The 18,515-nt window shown below is 25.1% G+C and overlaps 5 protein-coding genes across 5 annotated transcripts in view; 2 read left to right on the top strand and 3 right to left on the bottom strand.

The window, feature by feature from the left end:
- Positions 1-401: 401 nt before the first annotated feature.
- MKS88_005090 (glycylpeptide N-tetradecanoyltransferase) lies at positions 402-2,420 on the bottom strand (the record flags this gene model as incomplete). The annotated part of the gene is made up of 4 exons (XM_067218320.1): positions 402-1,448; positions 1,705-1,749; positions 2,000-2,122; positions 2,406-2,420. The coding sequence occupies 4 exons, from the start codon at positions 2,418-2,420 to the stop codon at positions 402-404; spliced, it is 1,230 nt and encodes a 409-aa protein (XP_067071465.1).
- Positions 2,421-5,353: 2,933 nt separating this feature from the next.
- On the top strand, positions 5,354-7,910 carry MKS88_005089 (ubiquitin-conjugating enzyme E2; the record flags this gene model as incomplete). Its single annotated transcript, XM_067218319.1, has 7 exons — positions 5,354-5,401; positions 5,930-5,979; positions 6,167-6,236; positions 6,639-6,692; positions 6,828-6,877; positions 7,079-7,455; positions 7,654-7,910. 7 exons carry the CDS (start codon positions 5,354-5,356, stop codon positions 7,908-7,910), a joined length of 906 nt encoding a protein of 301 aa, XP_067071464.1.
- Positions 7,911-9,597: 1,687 nt separating this feature from the next.
- MKS88_005088 (uncharacterized protein) lies at positions 9,598-10,905 on the bottom strand (the record flags this gene model as incomplete). Its single annotated transcript, XM_067218318.1, has 1 exon — positions 9,598-10,905. The coding sequence occupies one exon, from the start codon at positions 10,903-10,905 to the stop codon at positions 9,598-9,600; it is 1,308 nt and encodes a 435-aa protein (XP_067071463.1).
- Positions 10,906-12,300: 1,395 nt separating this feature from the next.
- Positions 12,301-16,013, top strand: MKS88_005087 (uncharacterized protein; the record flags this gene model as incomplete). Its single annotated transcript, XM_067218317.1, has 6 exons — positions 12,301-12,331; positions 12,853-12,914; positions 13,110-13,165; positions 14,138-14,202; positions 14,361-14,454; positions 14,609-16,013. 6 exons carry the CDS (start codon positions 12,301-12,303, stop codon positions 16,011-16,013), a joined length of 1,713 nt encoding a protein of 570 aa, XP_067071462.1.
- A 1,483-nt stretch (positions 16,014-17,496) lies between these two features.
- The window catches only part of MKS88_005086 (uncharacterized protein), a gene marked incomplete at both ends in the record, with an annotated part of 2,245 nt that continues 1,226 nt past the window's right edge, over positions 17,497-18,515 (bottom strand). The window contains one exon of the mRNA XM_067218315.1: positions 17,497-18,508. Within this exon, the coding sequence (XP_067071461.1) occupies positions 17,497-18,508 (1,012 nt within the window). The remainder of the gene's footprint in view (positions 18,509-18,515) is intronic.

Genomic DNA, 18,515 nt, shown 5'->3' with positions numbered 1-18,515 from the left:
TGATATTATATTGCAAACAAATGAACATGGGTATCCCCCCATTATTGTATCCATATACATGCGTACGAATGTACACAATTGTACGCACGTATATATACAAACATATATATATATATATATATATACATATTAAAACACATACACGCATGGGTCCGGGTATTTGCACATTTCTCAAGCAGGGTAGCACAGACTTGTCCATTCTGCTTGCCCTTCCATGAGAACAACTAACAACTACGGTAGGAATTTGCACTTATTGAATTTTTTATTTTTTGTTTATAAAATTTTCACTTATGAAATCTCTTATAGGTATAAATATGTTTCACGTGTAACGTCCTATAAGACAATATATATATATATATACAAGATACAATCCCTTTGCACTATTTTATTGCCGCCCCTTTTCACAGCAGAACAATGCCAACGTTGGAGGGACTAAAAGCCGCACATTTCCAGTTGTAGAGATAATATTTTAAAGTACCATCCCCTTCTCCAAATTTCAAGTCCTCAAATACAGATTTATTATGCATAACTTCTAGTGCATTAAAAACATCAAAATTATTTTTTTTTGCTAAAACGATTGCATCTTGCATTAAATTTTTAAATGTAGTTGTAGTACTAATATTGTAAAAAGAGTAAGCAGCATTTAATATATTATATTTTTCATTTCCCAACACTTGTGATGGTAATGAATAAAAGGATATAACATCTTTAATTTCTCCACCTTCCTCATTAACATATGTATATATAACCTTATCAATTGGTAAAAACCAATGAGCAACTTCTTCTTTGGTAAATACTGCATATATATTAAACTGTTCTAAATAACTACTTAACAGTTTCTGTAATCCTTCAACATCTTTTTTTTTCATTAATCTCATATTCTTTAAATTTAATATATCATCTACCCTATATAATTTGATAGCTCTACTCATAGTTAATCTAGGATTTAAAGAAGAAAAACCTATTTCAATTAATTTTTTTACATTTATTGATCTATGATAATATCTAGCATCACTTATAGGCTTAGGTAAATAAACACCTGCCGTATAAATAGCTTGCCAAATATTTTCTAAATTAATTCTTCTTGTTATTTCTTTAATTAAAACTGGTGCTAATCTTTTCGACCTTAAACTTTTATGAACACATAAAAAATTCACTTCAGCCATTTTTACAATTTTTGAGTTAATACATATATCTGTTGGAATTGCACTTATAAAACCTATTAATTTATTTGTGCCATCATATTTTACTCCTATATGCCAAGTTTTTAAATAGTTAGGCGATGTTAAAGCCCATAATAAAAATTCAGAAGAATAATTAAATCTAAACACATTATCATCATCTTCTACATAATTATCAGTTAATAATGTATAAATATCACTACGGTCTTTTTCATTCTTTACATCACACACATACCATGAGTACCCCGTAGGTAACTTGTACTCTTCCTACAAGTACACATGTTAAAAATAAGGGGGGAACCATTCGAGCATGTATGTGCATGGGGGTACACAAATAAAGGGAAATGAATGTACACATATATATACAAGCACATGCACAAATATATATTAGCGCACCAATATACGTACCCATGTGCATGCCCATATGAATACCCTTACACATACACACACATATACAATGTTATTGTTATGGGTACATATTTACAAGTGCTGAAATTTTTGCAGAAAAAAAATTATATCTTACTTTTCGAACATCTTCCACCTTACTATTTACGAATGGCTCATTAACCTGAAAAAGTCGCGCATCAAAAATATGTCCGCTGGTTTCCTATCCTGTGCATGTGAAACATAAATACATTCTTTCACATATGTATAACCATGCACACGAGCAAATACATACCCACATACATGCGCACAAATATATACTCACGTACACTCCCACGTGCACACCCACGTACATATGCACGTACATATGCACGTTCATATATATGGCAACATTTTCATTTGCAAAAATGTTCTTGTAGTTTTCATGTTTTTACGGATTCGTTAAACTCTTCATTTATTTTGGGAACAGGTTGGGTGCACCAAAACTTGTAGTCGATTTTTATTTTATCTTTTGCATTCTTGATCAATTGATATATATCTCTTCCAGCAAATTCTTTCTAATTTTTGGGAAAAAAAAAAGCAATGCACGCATGTGAGTCTATTCATATAGGTAGCTACTCGTACATACGCAAGTACATACATATGCAAAAACTTAAGTATATGTATATGAAACATTCGTACATATATATATATATATATATATATATGTATATATATGTATATATAAATTTGCAAATGTTCAAGTGCATGATTCAATAATATATATTTATTTCATTTTTCAAAAGGTTATTTCACTATGTAGTCATTTTATGGCATATTTCTCTCCTTTTTTTTTTTTACATTATCATCGTTCATTGTTTAATTATACGTACGGCTGACTTTTTTTTTTTTTTTTTTGTAAACAGTAATCTTTAGGCTTCGAAAATTCCTGGCAGCATTTATGTACTATGCATATACATATGTATATATGTATATACATATAAATACATATATCTATGTATGTATGTTTGTATGTTTACATGTATGTTTTTATATTTGCAAGTAGATATGCAAGTATGTATATATATATATATATATATATATGCTAATTTAAAAAAGATTAGCTAGTATGGATAACCTAAAGGCGTAACTAAAATTAGTTAGGCAAGTTTTTAATCTTAATTAACTTATATATATTTATAAATTTTTACATATATATGGACGTATATATATTTTTATGAGCATTCAATTAATTAGAACTGCCCAAATAAGGCAGTTAAGGTGTACAATACAATACAATTCAAATTTACTTCAATTTACTTCAATTTAATTCAATTTAATTCAATTTACTTCAATTTACTTCAATTTACTTCAATTTACTTCAATTTAATTCAATTAACTTCAATTTAATTCAATTTACTTCATTTTAATGCAATATAATTCAACTTAATTTAATTTAATATAAATCAATCAAATTTAAGCTAATTCAATTTATTTCAATTTATTTTAGTCCAATTCAATCCAATTCAATCCAATTCAATCCAATTCAATCCAATTCAATCCAATTCAATCCAATTCAATCCAATTCAATCCAATTCAATCCAATTCAGTACAATTCAGTCCAATTCAGTTCAACTTAATAAAAATTTTTTTTTTCTTTTATATTGGCTAGGTTATGCAGAAATGTACTATATTATACGTGAAGAAGTACCTAATTTGCATAATTGTTTTCTACACTTAAGTTTTTAATTTTACTGTTTTTTTTAAACTCTCCTTAAATTAAAAAGTATTAAGTGTACATAGAATAGCACCTTATGTAAAACGAATCGAAGGCAAACAAAAATTTAATTTCTTATAAAAAAGGCGCATTAAAAAAAAAAAAAAAGAAAAAAAAAAAGAAAAGAAAAAGAAAAGAAAAAAGAAGCTATATTTTATTCCTTCAAACGTTTCCAAAATAAAAATATTATTAAACCATATTTCTTATTTGATGAAGTGCATTTAATTCTACTGCTTAACAACAGTATTTTATCTTATAATTTTATGTTAATGGAGACCTATATTATTTTAAGTGAGTCTATTTTTTTTTTTTACTTGCTCTTAATATTTTTTAAATGAAATTTTTTTTGTTTTTTAGTTGTTAAATAAATGGAAATACTGCTAATATTTTAAGAATACTGAGAAATACACCCTTTATTTATATGATGTATATATATATATATAAAGAAAAAAAAGAATTATCTGGTTTGAAAGAATTTTACTGAAGTTTGTTTTCTTTAGTGTATTCCTTAATTACATTATGACCTGCAATTATTTCTGTATACAAGCAGCTATATTTTTTATTGATGGATGTACGTTACATTTACTATAGAAAAGACTCAACATTTGTAGTGAAACAAAGAAGGAAAAATAAATAAGCAAACATACAAACGAACAAACGAACAAACGAACATACGAACAAATGAACATAAGAACATGAACAAACGATCAAATGAATACACGAACAAATGAACATAAGAACATGAACAAACGATTAAATGAATACACGAACAAATGAACATAAGAACATGAACAAACGATCAAATGAATACACGAACAAATGAATACACGAACGAATGAACAAAATTCACGGACATTTATACAAATAAAAAACTTATAAACAAAAAATAAATAAACACTCAAATGTACCAGCGAGTTGTTCGTTAATTGCTTTTTTCGTCATAACACATTTGTATGCAAAGGATAATTTCTCATTTTTATGCTTTTTATTTTGTTTTCATTTAATTTTTTCTATTTTAATTATATTTATTTACCGTTTAAATATTCTCTTGTACGCACATTATCCCTTTTAAATTCAGTATAAACATTTAATTCATATTATACGCACGTTCTAGCAAATTTATACATATATATATATATACAAATATATACGTATATTTATATTATATATATACATTATTATACGCCCACGTTAACAATAATGGGCTTACTGAAAATTATACATACTTATTACTTCTTTCATAAAATATATTTTTGTATAATGTATGCTTAATACTATATTTGTATAATAAACTTTTTCAGATGAATACTTATTTACTGCTAAGTGTTTAATGAAAGAAAATTTTTTGCATTTTTTATATTTGGAATACTGTCCAACACTATACAGCATCGTCATCATTATATTTTCTCAATGTTTTAATTTTTTTAACTTGATAATTTTCAATTCTCTTTTGATTTAGTTGACAAATTTGGAAAAAAAAAAAAAAGGAAAAGATAAAAGAAAAAATTTACTTAACCGTACAATAAAAATTAAAACAAATGAAAAATAAAAAAATAATACTTAAAAATAACAAAGAAAAGAATGAAGTTGAAATTTTATAGAGCTTAATTATAACAATATACACATATATATACATATATGTACCTATATATATATATATATATATATATATATATATATATGCATTTATACATACATAATATATATACAAAAAATTAAAAAAATTGAATTTTCATGTTTTTTATTTCTTTCTTTTTCTTTTTTTTTTTTGATCTTTTCAAAAATACTCTTACAAGTAGTTATTACTACATTGCTCTCTTTTCTTTTGCATAGTATATCATTAAAAGAAAAAAAGAAAAAAGAAAACAATGAGCGTACTTGTATTTATTTAAGTATATTTACATAAAGAATTATATTAACTTTTATAATGATACCAAAGGTTTCAAAAAATTAACTGAAATAAAAATATAAGAAAGAATTTCTTTCAAAAAGAAAAAATTCTTAAATTCTACAGTGTACGAAAATTAAAAAAATGATAACATTAAAAGAAGCCATATCCAATGTTTTCACCAATTTGAATGTAACAAAAAAAAATGAAATTATATTATTAGAAAATAAAATGTATAGAGGCTTGTATATACATACATGGATTCATACATATTACATACACAGCACGCTTATGCCACATAACTTTACCAAACTGTGTATTACTTGCGTACAGTTTAACCATATGTACAGTGTATATATATATATATGTGTATATATATATATGTGTATATATATATATGTGTATATATATATATGTGTATATTTATATGTGTATATTTATATGTGTATATTTATATGTGTATATATTTATGTGTATATCCACATCCCAGTAAATGTTTACAGTTTGCACACACTTATGAATTATGCGTTGATGCGCTGTATCTTTGTTATATTTTTATATGTTAATATTAAACATATTTGTTTACAACTTATACAACTGCTTAAGGGAAAAAAAATATTTTAACTGTATATTTATGTAAAGGTGGTATATGATGTAGATTGTTTCAAAACGTATTTTTCCATTAAAATTTATCTTTTTTTTTTCTTTTTTAATATTCAGAATGATCAAAAGAAGGAAATAATGAACGTATTAGTTCACATTCTTCAAAAGTAAAAATCGAATTACTTATAAATATAAGTAATAAAACTGTGTTATAATACGAAATATTGGAGGCATATAATTCACATTGTTTATGTATATACATATATTTGTGCATGTTAATACAATGTGTGTGTATATACATCCAAGCATGTATGTTAACATTTTTTTTTTTTTTTTTTTTTTCTGTTTTATTAGAATAATAGAAAATCCTTCCAGAGCAAAATTTAGATCTTTAAAAAAAGACAATAAAACTTTTATAAATAAGGTAAGAGGGGTAGAAAAATATTTACATTTACAAACCTGTTCGCCTTTCCCACGTGTATTTTTTTTAATTTTTTTTTTATTTATATATTATTTTTTTTTTAGTCATTTTTTATTAATTTTTTCTTAAATTTTTTATTAATTTTTTCTTAAATTTTTTATTAATTTTTTCTTATATTTTATATTAATTTTTTCTTTTATATTTTATTAATTTTTTGTTTATTTTTCATTTATTTTTTGTTTATTTTTCATTTATTTTTTGTTTATTTTTCATTTATTTTTTGTTTATTTTTCATTTATTTTTTATTTTCTTTTTACGCATATTTGAATAATTGCTCAAACTTGCTCACATGTAATTGTGTAATATTTTTTGCATATGTACTCTTGTTTCATTTCGTTCTTGTAGCTACTACATTTTAATGGATCGGATGACATTTTAAGGGCTCTTGGTTTTGAAGAAGTAGGGGAAAAAAAAAAAAAAAAAAAAAAAAAAAAAAATAGCTTTTTTGATATGTTAATTTTTTTTTTTTTTTTGGACCAAATTACATTAACAAGTCATAAATATATATATATATACTTATATTCGTTTTTAAAGCATGAGGAAAAATGGTTTTTCCCCGTTTCAAAAGACGACACATTGGCAAGGTATACCATTAAAATATGATGATAACTATTGGATATTTTTATTTTTTTCTTTGAATAAAATTCATGTTTATATACATGAATTTGTGTGTATTGGGAGATGCAAATTTGTGCATATTAATATATACATATATTTATATATATGTACATATATGTATATTTTTTATTATTATTTTTTTTTTTTTTATATCCTTGCGCGTTCAGAAATCTTAACGAATTACAAAACTACATGGAAGATAATGTATACACAATATACAACAGCTCAGAGTCAATTTTTGAACCAAGTGAATCAAAATCCTTCAGTGATTTAAAAAATTCTTTGAATATTAATAATATTTCAGAACTGAATAAAAACGACGAAATGGAAAAAGATAATTCGAATGGTCTAAAACTGGGAGGTCTCTCAAAAAGAAGATTAGAAAAGGAAAGAATTGAATTGTTAAATGAAAATGAAAATACAATTAAACTAATACAAGAATATGCAGATAAATGGATAATTCAAATAAAAGGTGCGGAAAACACTTTATATTCAAATGAAACATTCAAAATGCAGTTTAAGTTTACAGAAAAATATCCTATAGGTATATCATTAATGAGAGAAAAAAAAAATAGAGATCAGATAATATCCTGATATTTTGCATACATATATTTACATATATATGTACATTCTTACACATATTTTTAAGTATTCCATAGGTATATGTGTTTACCAATATACATAAACAGTAAATACATGTATACAACTCGACTTGTTAATGCATTTTTTTTTCGAACTGTAGAAAGTCCCGAAGTTGTATTTATTGGAGAGCCCCCAATTCATCCGCACATTTACAGTAATGGTCATATATGTCTATCCATTTTATATGACCATTGGTCCCCAGTTCTGTCCGTTAATTCTATATGTCTTTCCATAATATCTATGTTATCTAGTTGTACAAAGAAAAGAAAACCAATTGATGATATGCTTTACTGTTCTGCTGGACCAAAAGTTTCTCCTAAACTTATGAAGTGGATGTTTCACGATGATAAAGTATAAAACCCTTTTTTGCACCTTTTATTTTGGAATTAAAAAAAATAAAAAAAAAGGAAAACTCTTCATTCATCATTCTTCATCTTCCATTTGTTCCATTTTTTTAGTATAGAACAATACTTTGTTTGTGTTAAAACATGAAGATTTTTTAAAAATAAAATTAGATTTAGAAAAAATAAAGAAATAAATAAAAAAAAAATAAAACAAAATAAAACAAAAATAAAACAAAATAAAACAAAAATAAAAAAACAAAAAAACAAAAATAAAAAAACAAAAAAACAAAAATAAAAAAACAAAAAAACAAAAAAACAAAAAAACAAAATAAAAAAAAGAAATAGGAAGGTTAAGAATATTGAGAAAAAAAAAAAAAAAAAAAAAAAATAGAAAAATTCAGGTACACGATTGTATACATTACATTTTATCCGTGTTGAATGCTACCGCCTAGCTCATCAAATATATATTTTTTTTTTAAATACTTATATCTATATATGTATATCTATATGTATACATCGATATGCCCATACATATATACGTATACCCATATGTATGTATATATATAGAACACCTCATTTTTATATCTTATTAATGTTCATCTTTTTTCTTTTTTATTAGAAGAAGGATATTTAATAAAATGTGATGTTACATTTTTTCCTACAATTCATTACCTATTTATTAATCATCAAACACAGCTCATTGTATTTGCTTTAATATCTTCGAAATTTTTTTTTTTTTTTTATAATTGTATTTCTACCTTATCTATTCATTTTATACATTTCCACATCCCTATTTTTTCTTTTCTTTCTTTTTTTTTTTTTTTTTATATTTAACACATTTTGACCTACCCAATTTTTTGTTAAAATAAAATTTAAATATTACAACGAAAAAAAAAAAAAAAAAAATTATATATATACATACGTACGTTAATATATATGTGTGCATATGCTAATATATTGTGTACATGTATTTACTTGTTGGATGGGGGAAAGGAACATCATATATACACCACATTTAGGTACAAAAGATTAGCCAAGGAAAAATGATTCATTTAAAGACAAAAATAAAAGACGTTCTTTTTCGTATTATTTATGATGTTTCATTAAGAATAGGTATGTTAAATTTTAATAAAAAAACAAATACAAATGTATTAATAAATTGAAAAAAGAAAAAAACATAAAAATTAAAGCATAATATAGGGGGGAAAAAAAAAAAGAAAAAGAAAAAAAAAAAGCTCAAAATATTCAAAGTCCAATGCGAACTGAGAAATTGTAGTAACACCAGGTTCGCACAAGCAGCTTTGCAATTGCGGCACGTATGTACATTCACACGTATACATATACATATGTATACATACATATATATAATATACACATACATATGCATAATATATACAAACATATACATAATATATACATACATATATATACACGTAGATGTGTACACACATTCTTTACTTTAAAAGTTGCGACTTGTAATTTCAGTGCGAATTATTCTTCTTCAGCTTTGTCATCTGTTCTTCAAAAAGAAATATATGAACGTATATGTTAGCTGCTTCATCTTCCTCTGTATTATTTACCACATGTGTTTTACCTTTTTCCTGTTCTTTTCTTCTCTTTTCTCTTTTTTTTTTCTCTTTTTTTTTTTTTTTTAATTAACTATTCTTGCTCCTTTTAAAGGGAGAATATGCGTATACAAATTAATTGAATATTTTTTTATAAATATAGCCAAAAATGGAAGATATTGAGCTTCTTTTATTTTCTTTTCTTTTATTAATTAATAAATTAGAGTCATAGGACTTGTTTATATTATTCAGTTCTTTAGAGTTATAGGTGTTGGAGTAAAATTTGTTTTTTGTTTTGTTTTTGGAGGACACACTTTTTTCACTATTCCTTCTTGCTGATCTTGATTCGTAGAATTGTAATTCTTCCAAATTCTCATTTTTCGAAATGTTTTTATTATGTAGCATTTTTAATTTATTTAATTCATACGTTTCGTCAGATTCGTTCGTCTCGTTTGTCTCGTTCGTATCATCCGTTTCGCTCATGTGGTTACTTACATTTTCGTTAGAGCACATTTGTTCGAGTTTTATCTGAACTGACTTTTCTTCTTTTACTTTATTTTTACTTTTTTTATTTTCATTAGCCCCTTCTACTGGTTCTTTGCTTAGTTTTTCATTTACATTTTTTTCAATTCTTTCATATGCTCTCACTAGTTTTTCCCCTTCTTTCTGGTGTTTCTTCTTATCTAGTTTTTCATATGTAGTTGTCTTGTTTACCTTTTCATTCGTGTCTGTATTAAATAAATTATTCATAATTTTATTTGTTCTTTCTAAAGTACTTGTAATTATTTTATTACTTTTTAATGATTTTTTCTTTTTCTTTTTATTTATTTTTTTATTTTTTGTTGCAATAACATCTTTATTAATTATTTTTACTTGCTTAAATTTGCCCTTTTTTAGTGAATTCTTATTTATGTTTGTTTCATTAGTTACAATACGACTCTCATTTTTTTGTTTTCTTTTTTCATTTGCTATGTTTCTTCGATTAAGAGAATTATTTTGTTTGTTACTAACGGTACGTCCACATTTGAAAGAAAAAGCTTTACTAATTATTAGAGAATTAAATTTGTTATAATTTTTGCTTTTACATTTGGTTATTCTATCTAAGGAAATGTTAGACCTTTGTTTAACGAAATTATCCTGAACAGTTAATAATTTTTTTTTTTTTTCTTCTTTTTTCCATTTTTTAACTTTAGCGAACAATTTAGCTACTTCTTCTGAGTACATTTCTAAATATAACGATATTTCATGTTTTATTGAATTTAAATAATGGCTTCTCATCGACCCTGCACTATGTGTAGTTATTCTTAACTCCTCGGCTTTTTTCCAATTAATCTTTTCATTTTTCAATTGATGTTCATAAGCATACAGAAATATTTTTTTCGATTCGTCGATGTCGTATGCCCTTATCTTGGCTTTCTTCCTCTTCGCAGCCTTAACTACCATTTTGTTCAGCTTGTCGATTTGTTGTTATTTTGGTTCTAGGCGGTATTACTTGCTACTATTCGGTACTATTTTTTTTTTTTTTTTCTTTTTTTTTTCTTTCCCTTGAATTAATAGCAAATTCCGAGGGATAAATCAGAAGAGCTGCATTTATGTTCGCACAAATGTGTGTACTTGTAAAATTAAAAAGTATGGTCAGAATAATTTAAAAAATTTAAAAATATAGGTAAACCATTGAAGGCATACAAAATTTAAGAGAAGCAAATTGAAATAAGGGAAAACTACTATTTGATATAAAATACAAGAGTAAATTTGTACGTATAAATACTTGTATGCGCGTCTTACACATTTAGTAAACCATGATATATGGCATGTTATACCCGTCTATTAAAAAAAAGAGATTGTCCACTGAAATTACTTACACAGTACACCAGTTTTTTTAAACAGATATAAAAATTTAAGCAAATAAAAAAAAATAAAATAAAATAAAAAAATAGATAGATAAATAAATAAGCACTTAAATAAATGCATAAATAAATGAGTAAATCAAAATGGAAGAATATGTAAGCAAATGTTTCTTTTACACGAATTAGTTAAGACTATTTTTCAATTTCATGTAATCCCTTTAATGTACAATATATTGTTTAAACGTTACATAAAATTTTCATAAAAAAATATATGTAAATATGTTTGTATATTTCTACTTTATTTTTTTTTAGTTTTTTTTTTTTCTGAACTGTTAATAATTTTTTTTGTTTTTCTACATTTGCCCATTTACACATTTGTACATTCGCACGTTTAGACATTTTGTACATTCGCACAATTAGACATTTTGTACATTCGTACGTTTTTACATTTACACATTTGTACATTTACACATTTGTACATTTGTACATTTGTACATTTGTACATTTGTACATTTGCACATTTGTACATTTGTACATTTGTACATTTGCACATTTGTACACGTTTGTGCGTTTGTTCAACTATTTTTAACACTGAATTTTTTAATTTATTTTTCAAAAACATAAATGGTTATTTGTCTAAGCTACACTTGTTAGTAATAATTTTATAAAAATTTATGCTATTATAAAGTAGAATATATTATGATTATTTTTCATGTATAGACCCAATGTATGTTGCTAATTTTAACAAAAATTAAAAATATATCACTGTTGAATACTGTTATATGTGCGTATGGGTATATATATATATATATATACATACATACATATATATATATATATATAGGGGCATATTCATTCTCTTGCTACTGGATTTTTTCCCATAAAACAATTGTCTACATGGTAAGAATATTTATTTAAAGTAAACACTTTTTTATTTTTCTATTTTTTACTAATATGCTTAATTACTTTTACTTAATTCGAAAAATTATTTATGGATCATATTGTCCTTTTCAAATGCCCTGGTAAATTAATTTTTTAGCTAGTTTTTTTTTTCTCTTTGTTTAAGTGTAATTGTGCATGTATCATAAAAATTTTTTTTACCATTCTATTAAATAAAATGGAAAAAGTTTTTTGTTATATTTGCATTATATCTGCTTTATTTCTGCATTATTTCTGCATTATTTCTGCATTATTTCTGCATTATAATTGCTTTACTTCTTCATTACATCTACTTTATTTCTACATAATCTCTGCTATATTTCTTCTTTATTTATACTTCCCTTTTCCTTCTTTTGCTTTCTTTTTTTTTTTTTTTTTTTTTTTGGAATTAAAATCTTATTACTTTTACGTATTACGAAAAATACGCACCTCTTTTTTTTTTTTTTTTTTTTCAGTATGAACTCACAGAAATCTTATGTTTCACATTCATGGCGACCTACATTTATAAGCCCATACATATGTGCATAATATTCATGTATGTATACACTCCTGTAGATACATACAGAATGCGTAAAGTGATCCCTCTTTCTATTTTTTCCCAAAGGTGAAGAGAGCTTCATAACATGTATAACATGTCAAACGATGAACATAAACATAAACATAAATGTAAGTAAAAATAAAAATATAAATAAAAATATAAATAAAAATATAAGTAAAAAGAACATTATTAATTTTGTACTTACAATTTAGTTAATGTTTTATGACCACACACTCAAATTTTTAAATGCACTTTTCAAAGTAAGAAGGTAATTTATTATTGTCTTTTTTTTTTTTTTTTTTTTTTTTCCCCATTTGTTGAAGTGCCTAATTATAGTTCAACAATCCAACGAAGAGTACGTGTCAAAATGTAATATAATGTAAGAAAAAAAAAAAAAGAAAAAAACATTGTTATGTTAAAAAATATTATAAAAGGAGCTTATGAAAATTTATAAAAACAAGCAAAGAGAAAAATAGTGTTATAAATTTTATTGTCTAATATATATTAATACCATTTTATAACAATACGAAATGGAGGTATAAGTGTTCATGGAAAATAATAAAACAAATAACTAATTAGAAATACAAACAAGTGGATACGTATGTTTGAGCAGATATAGCTAGTTGCGTCTACTTGACAATATTTTCCCTTTTTCTTAACACCTTCGAAAAAAAAGAAAACAAACAAAAACAGCGAAACGTAACAAAGTATAAACGTAAGCATAAGCATATATATTAGCCTTTACGTAAGTGTGCATACAAGCGTAAGCATGTAAATATGTAAGCATGAAAACATGTAAGCATGTAAACATGTAAGCATATAAACATGTAAGCATGTAAGCATGTAAACATGTAAGCATGTAAACATGTAAGCTTGTAATCTTGTTTGCTAAACAAATTATGGAAGGTCGAAAAACTAAAACTTCATGTAGTGTCAAGAATTTAAAGTTATAAAGTTATAACTCTTTGAGTAAAAGAACGATAACAAAAAAAAAAAAAAAAAAAAAAAAAAAAAAAAGAAGACTTAAGTTGGTGTTGGTCCTCCCATTAGTAGTAGATAAAATTATATTTACAAATGTCAATTTATATAGAGGACAGTTAATATGATTAAGGCTTTATATATCAGTATTACTCTTTTTTTTTTTTTTTTTTTTTTTTTTTTTTTTTTTTATGTGCGTGTGTATGTGTGTGTGCATATGTTAGATTTACGCGAATATGAACAGCTTGAAGAAGACAAGTAAAAACCTATTAGAGTAATATCAAAAATTTTAAATTATTCAAAAATTTTTTTAATTTATTCGTAATTTTTCCAATGTTTCCGTTTACCACCATTTGGTTTCCTTATTTTGTAGGTCCTTATCTAAGGAGGACATTGTAAAGCTCATAAGGAAATGCTACATGGACAAACTGATGTATGGTTATACACATGCGTAAATAGAAAAAAAATAAAAAAATAGAATGTAATAAAAAGAAGTTTAACAAAATATGGCAAAACGAAACGTTGAAATGGCGAAAAATTTTCTTGCCCCCTACACCACACTGATACAAACTTCAAATGACGTTTTCGTGTTGTAGGCCATGTGAGATGGAAGGAATTAAATAGAAAAGATTTCAGCATGCAGTATTCGGTTAACTCCTTCAAAAACATATGGAGATTCATAAATAGGAAGTAGGAAAGACAAAATAAGTGTGTGTGTGTGTGTGTGTGAAGCTTGTGTAAAATTTTTTTTTCTTTTTTTTTTTTTTTTTTTTTTTTTTTTTTTTTTTTTTTCTTTTTTTTTTCTTTTTTTCGAAAAATGCGGAAACCATTTTTTCCCGCTCAGTCTGAGTGCCTATAGGGAGGAGCACGAAGTCGTATTAAAAGAAATCGAAGCAGAAGCTAAAGACATAACGACCATAAGTAGTGATAAAAAGAAGCCTAAGAAATTAAATTTACTATTCCCTTTAAATTCTAAAGCATCCATATCAAACATATCTCTTCTGAGAAATTTTACTAGAGTAAATAGTTTCTTTTTCAAAAGCTGTAGTAATTACTATAGCCCACTAAACATTATAACAACAAACAGTCCACACAATTCTTTTTTAAATTATAAGAATACGTCAATGGGCGATAAAGATAAAGCCAAAGAATTAGAAAAAGGAGTTAACTATATTAAAAGAAATATTAAGGATATAAATAGAAGAAGCGAATTTTTAGACTACTATTTCTTGATAATTTCTTTAATCCATCAAAATAAAAAATATGCTCTTTTAAAAAAAATGCATGAATTGTACTATGAAAATAAATTATTAAAATACTGTAATAATATGAATAGCACTTACAATAATTATATATTAAATATTATAAAAAAAATACATGAAATCAGCTATGTTTCAACAAAGACCTTGAATAAAAGTATGTGTACAAAAAGCTTAGAAAAAAAATTTGGTAGTAGCAAATTCGTTGATACAAAGAATTGCATACTCATTGAAATAGATGAACAGACATATCAGTTTAAAAAAGATTTGATTGACTATAAATTATTTTATAATTTATTTAAAAACAATATGAATCTTAATAATAATAAGGTACTCTGCTTTTTTATTCCTTTACCGAAGAAACCTAATCACTTGACTTTTAAAAATGCTACCTTCTACTATTTTGATCAACCTGTATATATTACCAACAATTTAGATGAAGATCTTTACAACTACATTTATATTTTGCACAAATTTTTTCTGTCCTTTATGTTTTGGTCTTTCTATTTACGTTATCAAAACATAGAACGAATGAAAGCTCTATTCCTACGAGAGTTAGAAGAGGTATATTTCCTATTCAACCATATAAATGCAAGGACGGGGCAGGTCTTTCCTGCGAGAAGGGGAAACAACTACGATAAGGAAAATGGTAAGGACAGACAACTCAGCAATGCCACAACCACTGATAAAAAGGCTAGAAGATTGAGTGGAGGACTGATAACAACCTATGGGCTCCTTTTTGAATTCAAAATAGGGCACATAATTTCCCTTTGCATGTGTGTTATAAAGATGTACTCAAAAGTAAAGAGAAAAGTAGACATAACATATCTTATGGTTATTAAAATTTTAAATATGTCTATACATCCCATTTTAAAAAAGAAAATTATTCGCTCCTACCTTTTCAACATTCGATTTATTCATTATGTACTTTTAAAATTGAGATGGGTTTATAAAAAAAGGAAAGCACAAATTAAACAATTAAGCGGATAGAGAAGTTGATAATTATATATATATGAGAAAATTTTATTTTTGTTTTAAAACTGCGTATTTATCATTCCGCTTGTAAGTGCATTTTCCTTTGTATGCCCATGCATATATTACACGCGTAGCATACATAACATATGGTACATATACTATATTACATTTTTAAATATACAAGTACAAGTGAAGATAAGAAATTCCTTAATTTTTCTCTTCAAAATGGCTGTAAAAGTGCTCTTGAGGCAACAAGCTTTTTTTATTTGTCCCTCACCGCATCCCCGTCTATGATTTTTTTGATCATACATTATTTAAATTTTTATTACAAAATATATGGTAAGTGAATGTTAATAAGTCTTTTATACGAAATTGTTAATAAGTCTTTTATACGAAATTGTTAATAAGTTTTTAATACGAAATTGTTAATAAGTTTTTAATACGAAATTGTTAATAAGTTTTTAATACGAAATTGTTAATAAGTTTTTAATACGAAATTGTTAGTACGTTTTTAGTACGAAATTGTTAATACGTTTTAAATATGTATTTTTTAGTACTTAATCTTTAGTACATAACTTTTAATAGTTCATTTTCACTATTCCTTTTTCAATATTTCCTTTTTGGTTGGACTTTTTTTTTTTATTTTTTTTTACTATTAAATAAGAATGTTCAACATCATTTCTCCACGCGCATATTTCGTAAACCTTCTGCTCGTGCAATTCTTTTTTTTTTTTTTTTTTTTAAATGGTATTACTGCATTTGTGTTGGTATATGTTATTATACTCTACATACATGCATACATATTATTCATGTTTACCTTTTTATGTATATTTTTCACGTGTGTATACTTATATATATATATATATATATATATACAGAACTTTTCACATGTATATTAAATTTTGAAAAACAACTTCTCTTCGATATTGGAAAAATGTATTAAGGCGTAAAATTTCGGATAAGTCATAAGAAAGCGGGAAAAAAAAAAAAAAAAAAAAAAATAGCAAAATTGTATAACGTGTAAATTTTAATTTAAAAAGGGTTAAAAGGGACGAATACGAATATATATATATATATATATATAATTTTTTTTTTTTTTTTTTTTTTTTTCCAGAAACACTGTTTAGTAAAATGCTATTTTTCAATGTATCATTTTGCAGCCGCATATTTATAAGTGATTATTTTGTAGCTATTCATTTTACCGGTTTCATCTGTGTGCACATTCTGTAACGCACCTTTTTTTGTTCTGTTCTCGCTACGATTAAATTGGTTATCATGTATCACTTCGGTCAATGCTTACCTTTTCGTTGTTATAAAATAGTATGTATACGTGTACGTATATACATATATTCAGATGTACGTTTGCTCATGCTAAAGAAGTCCAATATATGTTTGAAGCTTTTTAAGTTAGTATTAAAGTTATATAGAGAAAGATAAATTCTTTTACAATGTCGACATTTGACTTAGATTTGACTGAGTGAGGGTATCATTTGACACTTTACTTTTTAGTTTTTTGAGTTTTTAAAATATTCTTTTTAACCTTCTTGTCATCCCCTTTGTCATCCTTTTTGTCATCCCGTTTATCAACCTTCTTATCGTCCCGTTTGTCAATCTTCTTATCGTCCTTTTTATCGTCCTTTTTATCCTCCTTCTTGTCCTTCTTATTATCCTTCTTTTCCTTTTTATCCTTATCGTCCTTCTTTTCATCTTTTTTTGGCTTATCCTTTTTGTCTTTATTTTTATCCTTATCCTCCTCCTTTTCGTCCTTTTTGTCCTCTTTTTTTAACTTATCTTTTTTACTCTTTTCATCATTTTTTTCCTTCTCTTTACTTTTTTCTTTTTTTTTTTCATTTTCTTTTTTGTTCTTATCTGTCTTTTCATCAATTTTATCCTTTTCATTTTTTCCAATTTTTTTTATAACTACTTTATCGTTTTTAGCTTTTTCTCTTTTATCATCATTTTTATTTTTTTCACTTTTTCCACCTTTATCTCCATTTTTATTTTCCTTTTTCAGTTTATTTTTTCCTTTTTCTTCTTTTTTTTCCTTTTCGTTTTTATTTATTTTTCCGTTCTTTTTTGTTTTTTCTTCTTTTTTTTTTTTGTCATTTTTTCCATCCCCCTTTTGTTTATTTATTACATCCTCTTTTTTTTTTGAGGCAATAAGATATTTTTTTGTTTTTTGTTTACCTAATGGTAAATTTTTATTCTTTAGTTCCACAATTTTTTTCTTCTTATCTATGCTTTTATTTATTGTTTTCTTTTTTAAAATAGAATTAACCGCTTTTTTATTTTTTAATGTTTGTGTATTTAATTTTTTGTAATCTAAGCTAGCTCCTTTAATTACTCGGTTCATCGAGATGTTTGACCTCTGCTTAGCAAACTGTACTTTGGCTGGTGTTAGTTTGTTCTTTTTTTTAATTATTTTAGACGCTGCATTCAACTTTTTTTGTTTTTTCATTTCGTTTAGTTTTTCGACATCTTTAGAATAATTCTCTATAAATTGTGGTAAGCTAAAAA

The sequence above is a fragment of the Plasmodium brasilianum genome, chromosome 13 (assembly GCF_023973825.1).
Source record: "Plasmodium brasilianum strain Bolivian I chromosome 13, whole genome shotgun sequence".
In the NCBI taxonomy this organism is placed as follows: Eukaryota; Apicomplexa; class Aconoidasida; order Haemosporida; family Plasmodiidae; genus Plasmodium; species Plasmodium brasilianum.
The sequence above is the reverse complement of the archived record's forward strand: the minus strand, read 5'-3'. Positions and strand labels throughout refer to the sequence as shown.